The sequence below is a fragment of the Platichthys flesus genome, chromosome 3, assembly GCF_949316205.1.
Source record: "Platichthys flesus chromosome 3, fPlaFle2.1, whole genome shotgun sequence".
Lineage (NCBI taxonomy): Eukaryota > Metazoa > Chordata > Actinopteri > Pleuronectiformes > Pleuronectidae > Platichthys > Platichthys flesus.
The window spans coordinates 19,599,441-19,606,950 of NC_084947.1; the positions used below are offsets into that span (position 1 = coordinate 19,599,441).

General features: G+C 44.6%; 1 protein-coding gene across 1 annotated transcript; it reads left to right on the forward strand.

Annotated features, from left to right (window-relative positions):
* Nucleotides 1–2,765: 2,765 nt before the first annotated feature.
* On the forward strand, nucleotides 2,766–7,052 carry fzd10 (frizzled class receptor 10). The gene has a single exon (XM_062384894.1). It carries the CDS (start codon nucleotides 3,606–3,608, stop codon nucleotides 5,424–5,426), a length of 1,821 nt encoding a protein of 606 aa, XP_062240878.1. The 5' UTR covers nucleotides 2,766–3,605; the 3' UTR covers nucleotides 5,427–7,052.
* The last annotated feature ends 458 nt before the right edge of the window (nucleotides 7,053–7,510 follow it).

Genomic DNA, 7,510 nt, shown 5'->3' on the forward strand with positions numbered 1-7,510 from the left:
CCTTCAAACGTCAACAGCTGGATAAGTGAAACCTGAGCTGCGTAGGAGGAGTGTATTGTGTTCATAAGTGTATTCATACCCTATATTTATGCTGCTGCTCCACACACTGAGCGCTAACAGCTGAAATGCCCTCACTAAGATATGCTGTGCTTAAACCATTTATGCACGCTGGTGCCAGGTTTCTCATCTTGCACAGACACATTTCAGTAATACCTCCAAAAGCACTTTTAGTGACTCTTGTTAAATGCTCTAAAAGCACTGCTGTTTACTTGTGATCAGTATTTCAGCCATGATGGAGACCATGACATGGGCCTCGGCATAAATCTTACAGCCAAAAAATGTTTACAAGGTAATGTGAGTGGGGTCTGGAGGATCTCTCTCACACACGTACACATTAAAAAAGGCAAAAGGCCTCATAACCTATTCGTCTCATAGTAGTACATGCCACCCTGCTCCTCCACGAACGGGCTGATGATATAAAACCACGATGGTGTTCTTACTCGCTCCAACAACAATGCATCATGGGTTTACTGATGCCATTTATTACTGCACTCTTTGTGTTGAAACGTTGTGTTTGGTTCATTTTATAACGGGCTGTGACACTGGTGGTGCTGTGTTTCACTTTAACAGTCTGATAAAAGCACATCCATCCTTTCATTTTCTAAACCACTCATTCTGTTCTGGGTCACAAGGAGGCTGGAGCCAGCCCCATGCAGGAGACCGGATACACTCTAGACACTTTATCACAGAGGTAACAGGGCAGTGAGTGAATGGCATAACATCTGTCCTCATGGGGAGATGGTCCCTTTGGAGAGGGAGAGGGGAACGCACAATGACCTGAGCTGAAGATGCTAAAAACTCTACTTCACCAGAGGCCAGTGATTCAGTTTGCGATATAACAAGCTACAAAAAAGATTAATCCAAATGAATTCAACTCTGTTTATTCCCATGAGAATAGCAACTGATTTGGACAAAGTGCTTTATGATTAGTTCATTATTTTTAATTAGAAATATCTTCCTGCGCCAATAATGGTAAATGGTCTGTATTTACATAGAACGTGCCTTGTCCTGATGACTATTCAAAGCACTTTACATTCACCCATTATCACACACATTCGTACGCTGCATGTATGTGCAGCACTTGCTCTATCACACATCCCTCAAACACAGCCATCAGGGGCATTTTGGGGTCCAGAGTCTTTCCCAAGGACATTTTGTAGTTTGACATGGAGGAGCCTGGGATCGAACCACCAACCTTCTGGCTAGTGGACGACCCGCTCCAGCTCCTGAGCCACAACTACCCAATAGCCCATGACATAACTTCACATGTGGGAATATTTTTTCTGCAGAACATCCCGACAAACATTTGCCAAAATATCCAATGAAATGTAAGCCTGTTTAGATGTTAACAATGTAAAAACTATTTCCTGAGCAGTGTCTGCAAGGCCACGTTGCCTGTCCCTGTGGAGCAAACTTTAGAAAGGGTTTCATTAGAGTTTGTGGTCGGGAGAAAGGGCACATAAATATCCATGATAAGGCACAAAGGTGCATTTAAGTCGTTGTGAATGTACAACTAGATAAATTATTATCCCAGTGTGAACTTAAAATTTCCTGAACGAATGGTGTGATGACATATGTCACTGGAATGAAAGGCTGAGTTGCCGCTGATTTATTTTGCAAGCTCACTCTCAACAATAGAATTATGTCGACACTTTGGGCTGACATTTAAAAAGTCATCGACCCTCCTTCTTTGTTCGCTGGATTATATCCATCACTGAGAAAGAGTAAATGAATGCAAGGTGTTGTTGAGTTTGGCACAAAGAACGCTGCGGCCACAACACACAGATTCCCACACTGCTACATTATAAACAGATTCTAAACTGGGATACAAATATTCCCCATGAGTGGTTTGCCCTGGTGCTTTCAAAAACGCCTGGGGGAAGTTTCATGCAGTCCACACACTGACAAATTGACTCACATGTCTCTTTCAACAAAAAGACCATTGTTTCTTGTGTCCACTGTTGTTTTGTTTGTGTATGTGTGAATATTATTATTGTGTGCGGTTTGCAAACTTGCCTTGAATCGACTACTGAGGAATGAATAATTCATCTGGGCTGAATTCAGATAAAAATCCATGTGCATATTTCACAGTAGGTGTGTCTTGTTTATACACCGTGTACATTGAATACAATATAGGGGAGAAATCCACAAACACAACATCATTCATGCTTTCTGCTGGTATTAATAGCTCTGCTCTGGAAATCATATAACAATCTTTTTACTCCTGAAAATCACTGTGGTTGGTTCCAGAAAGATGTTTATGTTGCTGATGGAAATTGAATATAGCACTTTACTTATAGTACTTAAGTAAAGCTCTGAAATATGTGTACTTTATTTTCATATGTTTAACTTTCTGCTCCTCTGCTTTTGCAGAAATTGGTGACATTTTTACTAATTTTTGTTTGTAGCAGAGCTTTACTTAAGTACTATAAACCTTAATCAATTCATTGCAGCTAGTTGTCCAAAATAGGTACATGTGCAACCTTAACATCAACACGCACATATTGACAGAGATGTCTCGCTGAGTTTTGGGAAGAAAACTGCGAATATGTTACAATTGCAGTTTTGTAATCAACTATTTTGAAGTGGACTCGCATCTTAAAAGTTGGAGGGGGGGGGGGGTATACAAACTTGTCCAGCCCCAGACTGGTCCATATATGTTTGGTGTGTGCTGCGTCTGGAGCCTCGTGTGTGTCCCGTGTGTTGCGCAGCATTTTGGGATAGTCACGAAACGTGTTGTCGTAGTTGTGAATCTTGTGTCCGGGCGCAAACAGAGCGACAGAGACGGGGCGAGGGGAGTTCGCTGAGAGCCTGTGAACCCGCTATAATGAACAAGCTGTTCCGCACGACTCGAGAATAATCCGCGTGTCAGTGTCATCTTTCTCATGTAAAGTAGCTGGGGCTTTGAAGGCGGATCTCTTGGCAGGTTAGACCGGGACGGAGCCTCCGACCAGCTCAGACGAGCGCTGCCACCAAACCAGACGCACCCGTTGGCCGCCGCTGTGTGACGGGAGGAGCATAATCCGGCTTGTTCTGGGACACGTTTAGTTTCATGTATTTATTTTGCAGTTTAGTTGTGTCGGGATCCCGGCGAGGACACATCTCTGCGTAAAGGAGCTGCCGCGCAAAGGACTATTTTTTTTGTTGTTTTTTTTCTCCAAGTTGTCGCACGGACCGCACATCGCTTTGCTGCGCAGGGAAAAGTGACATTAAAATGCGAGGACGGGTGAGCGGATCTTCAGGGAACAAGTGAGAGATAAGTCGGAGAGACCCAGCTCTTCTATTTGAACCCCAGCAGACTGAGCTGTGTGCTGCGGGACACTGAGCAAGTCCCGCTCCAACACTTGCGCTCGGGAAGCATGGACCTGTGCGCACGATACTTCCAGCGAGAACGCGTCCGCGGACCATCGCGGGAAATATGTTCTCATTAAACTCTCCACGCCTAAAATGAGAAAGCGATCTCCCTGCAGATAGTTGTGTAAGTTCTCCCACACTGATCCACCCGAGGCACCGACACCCAGCCTGGATTCATCACCGACTTTTCAATGAGAGAAACGTGTGCTGCGGTAGTGATGGACGTCCTGTCGTTTTCTTCATTAAAACAAGACCGGAGGATGCGTGCATGTGCCAAGCTGAGCCTTGTGTATGCGCTGCTGGTCCTGTGGAGCAGTGGAGCTTCAGCTATCAGCTCCATAGACCCGGACTGGTCAGGAGAGGGGAGATGTCAACACATCAACATCCCCCAGTGTAAAGACATTGGCTACAATATGACTCGCATGCCAAATCTCATGGGCCACGATGACCAAAAAGAGGCAGCGATAAAGCTGCAGGAGTTTGCAACACTGATACAGTTTGGATGCCACAGTCATCTCAAATTTTTCCTGTGCTCGCTGTACGCTCCCATGTGCACGGAGCAGGTTTCCAACCCCATCCCTGCGTGTAGAGTTATGTGTGAGCAGGTGAAGTTAAAATGCTCGCCCATCTTAACACAGTTTAAGTTCCCGTGGCCCGACTCTCTGGACTGCTCCCGGCTGCCGACCAAAAATGACCCAAACAACCTCTGCATGGAGGCGCCCAACAACGGCTCAGATGAGCCCCCCAAAGTCTCCCACACCCAGCCCCCAGACTACAGGCCACAGCGGCCTCTGGGCGGCCACGACCTGCACCTGAAGGACAGCAGCAGCAAGCGTACGTGCAGCAACCAAGGCAAGTTCCACTTTGTGGAGAAGAGCGAGTCCTGTGCCCCCAAATGCTACCCCAAAGTGGACGTATACTGGAGTCAGGGAGACAAGCAGTTCTCTCTGGTGTGGATTGCCATCTGGTCCATCCTATGCTTTGTCTCCAGTGCCTTCACTGTGCTCACGTTCCTCATAGACCCTCAGAGATTCAAATACCCAGAGAGGCCGATCATCTTCCTCTCCATGTCCTACTGTGTTTACTCTGTGGGCTACCTCATCCGACTTTTTGTGGGCGCTGACAGAATAGCCTGTGACAGAGACAATGGGGTGCAATATGTTATCCAGGAGGGTCTGGAGAGCACCGGCTGCACTATTGTGTTCCTCATCCTGTATTATTTTGGCATGGCCAGCTCCCTCTGGTGGGTTATCCTGACCCTCACATGGTTCCTGGCTGCGGGGAAGAAGTGGGGTCATGAGGCCATCGAGGCCAACAGCAGCTACTTCCACCTGGCGGCGTGGGCCATCCCGGCTGTGAAGACCATCATGATCCTGGTGATGAGGAAGGTGGCGGGGGACGAGCTGACGGGCATCTGCTATGTGGGCAGCATGGATGTCAAAGCTCTCACCGGCTTTGTGCTAATTCCTCTCTCCTGCTATCTTATCATTGGCACTTCTTTCCTGCTGTCGGGCTTTGTGGCCCTCTTCCACATCCGTAAGATAATGAAAACAGAGGGAGAAAACACGGACAAGCTGGAGAAGCTGATGGTTCGCATCGGGGTCTTCTCCGTGCTCTACACTGTCCCCGCCACCTGCGTCATCGCCTGCTACTTCTACGAGAGGCTCAACATGGACTACTGGCGCATCCTGGCAGTGGAGCAGAAGTGTGCGGACGGCGGCGGGCCGGAGTCGGCTGAGTGTGTCATGAAGGCTTCCATCCCCGCCATCGAGATCTTCATGGTGAAGATCTTCATGCTGCTGGTGGTGGGCATCACCAGCGGCATGTGGATCTGGACGTCAAAGACGCTGCAGTCGTGGCAGAATGTGTTCAGCAGGAAGCTGAAGAAGAGGACGAGGAGAAAGGCTGCCAGCGTGTTCACCAGCAGCAGGCCTTACATCAAACCTCACCCATCTCTCAAAGGGCCCAGCACTAAGTATGAGCCGACACGGCCTCCTCCAACATGTGTATGAGCTGGCTCTCCTTGTATATACCCCAAAAATACGTTTAAAGCCCTTATCTAAATGAGACTTTGTAATCAGAGTGCCATCACAAGAATCAAGGTTTGTGTTTTATTTATGCAGACTCTGTTATAGATAATGCAATGTGGGTTTTGTTTGTATGTTGAGCCATCTCATGCAACAAGAGCTGCCTTTGTTTGAGGAAAAATCTGCTACTCCTGGATTCACTTATCGTATTGAGGACCTTGGTTGTGGAAAAAAAATCGCATTGTTCCCAAGACAAAAAGAGTGGAATAAACCATTTGGACGGCCACGGGGTAACTTGAATAATGTGCAATAGGTGTTTTCCTTACAGGCATAACAAAAAAGACACTTGTACTGTTAGTGACAGATTACAGACAATGCAAGAACCCCCGCAGACAATGGAGACAAATGGTCAGAGAGACACAACCGAGAGAGTGTTGTGCTTGGAGGCTTTTAATACAAACTGAGGCAGTGTCACACATTGAACTGATGTGAGAGCAGCTGCTGACAAGCGCTTGAGACCTTACAAACCCCATTGTGAGGCGAATCCACACCATCAATTTATCAAGCACTCATCACTGAAAAAAAGTTATTTGTACACGATGTTGAGTTTTCATTGTTTTTTTTTCTTTGCTGTTTTATAGCACAAGAGAACGTTTGTATATATTTCTGAAAAAAAAGAGAAAGCAGAGATTTTATATAAAAATTAATAAAACGTTCTAGTTTTAAATGTTTGTAAAGTCGGACTTGTGTATTGCAACTGTGTTCTTATTCTCTCTACTGGATTGTGTCTCCATCCTCGTCCAGCTGCGTTAAGATGTTTTAATTCAGTTACAACCTTTGTCATAATATGCTGACAGTGTGCAGCAGTAATTCTTATAAAACACACAAATCCACTTCAGTGAGCTTGAGTTGTGAATGTACAGGTATGTTGGAACTGGATTTAGAATTATTCATCTTTAGAAAGAATTGATTTAAACAACATTGTATAACCAAAAGTGAGAAAGACAAACATTTTAATATAAATACTATGATAATAACTGACTGGTTGTATGAGCAGATCGTGTCATAAACGTTGCACTCACACGTCTCTGGAAACCTATTACATCTCATAAAAGATTAACATTTTACCTGACTTTGCAGAAATTCACTGGTACACAAGACAACCCAAAGTATTAACAGAACCATCTCGTCACACAACAGCAAAAAAGTAGGATTGTCTCATGACTTTCATTTGCTGCTTGTGTACGGTATAATAATAATTTATTTGCACACTTTTAGATTGATTCAGTGTTTTGAATATACAATTTGTTTTAGTCTTATATTGTAACATATTTGCTTCACCGAGAAAAAAAAATCAGATTATACATTTATACTTGATTCACAAGTTTTGGTTAAATGCTTTGATTTTTGCGATCTATTGGTGTTTTATCAAGAATTCAGTTTGAAAATTGAAATTAGGTACTGTCAGGTAAAAAAAAAGGGTAAATTATGTGACCAGAATGTCTTATATCTTAAGTTAAATATCAGTTTTGATAACCTGTTAATGATTTCTTTATATCCCTTTCTGCATTTAAACTGGGTGCTTTTATAACCCTGTGTATAATTCTTCACATTCACAAGTGAATATAAAACTTATTTTCTCTTTCTTCCTTTCTCCTCATATCGCTCTTTTGCGTGTTTCGGTGCGTAGCCGCGATGGAGCTATACAATAATCCAGCTCTCATTCAGGACAGGATTAGACTGTTTGGAGGGGGCTGACTTTGAAAACCAGGATCGCTGCAAACCAAAATACAGGATATCTGTCATCGTGTCTCTCCTTATCAGCCGGGGCATGGTGACATTTCTAAAGACACATCTGGCCTGGATTTGAAGTTGTTACATATTGACTGAAGTCGTTTTCCAAAGCATGAGCAAACTGAAAATACATTGTGTGGTATCCTGAGATGTGTGACGTTAAACGATCCTTTACCCTGTCAACAGATTTTTAGGTGCAAAGAGAGAAATAGAGGGAGAGCGAGAGAGAGAGGGAGAGAGATGCATGTCTGGTCTTGAATCTGAGCAAGGCCAAT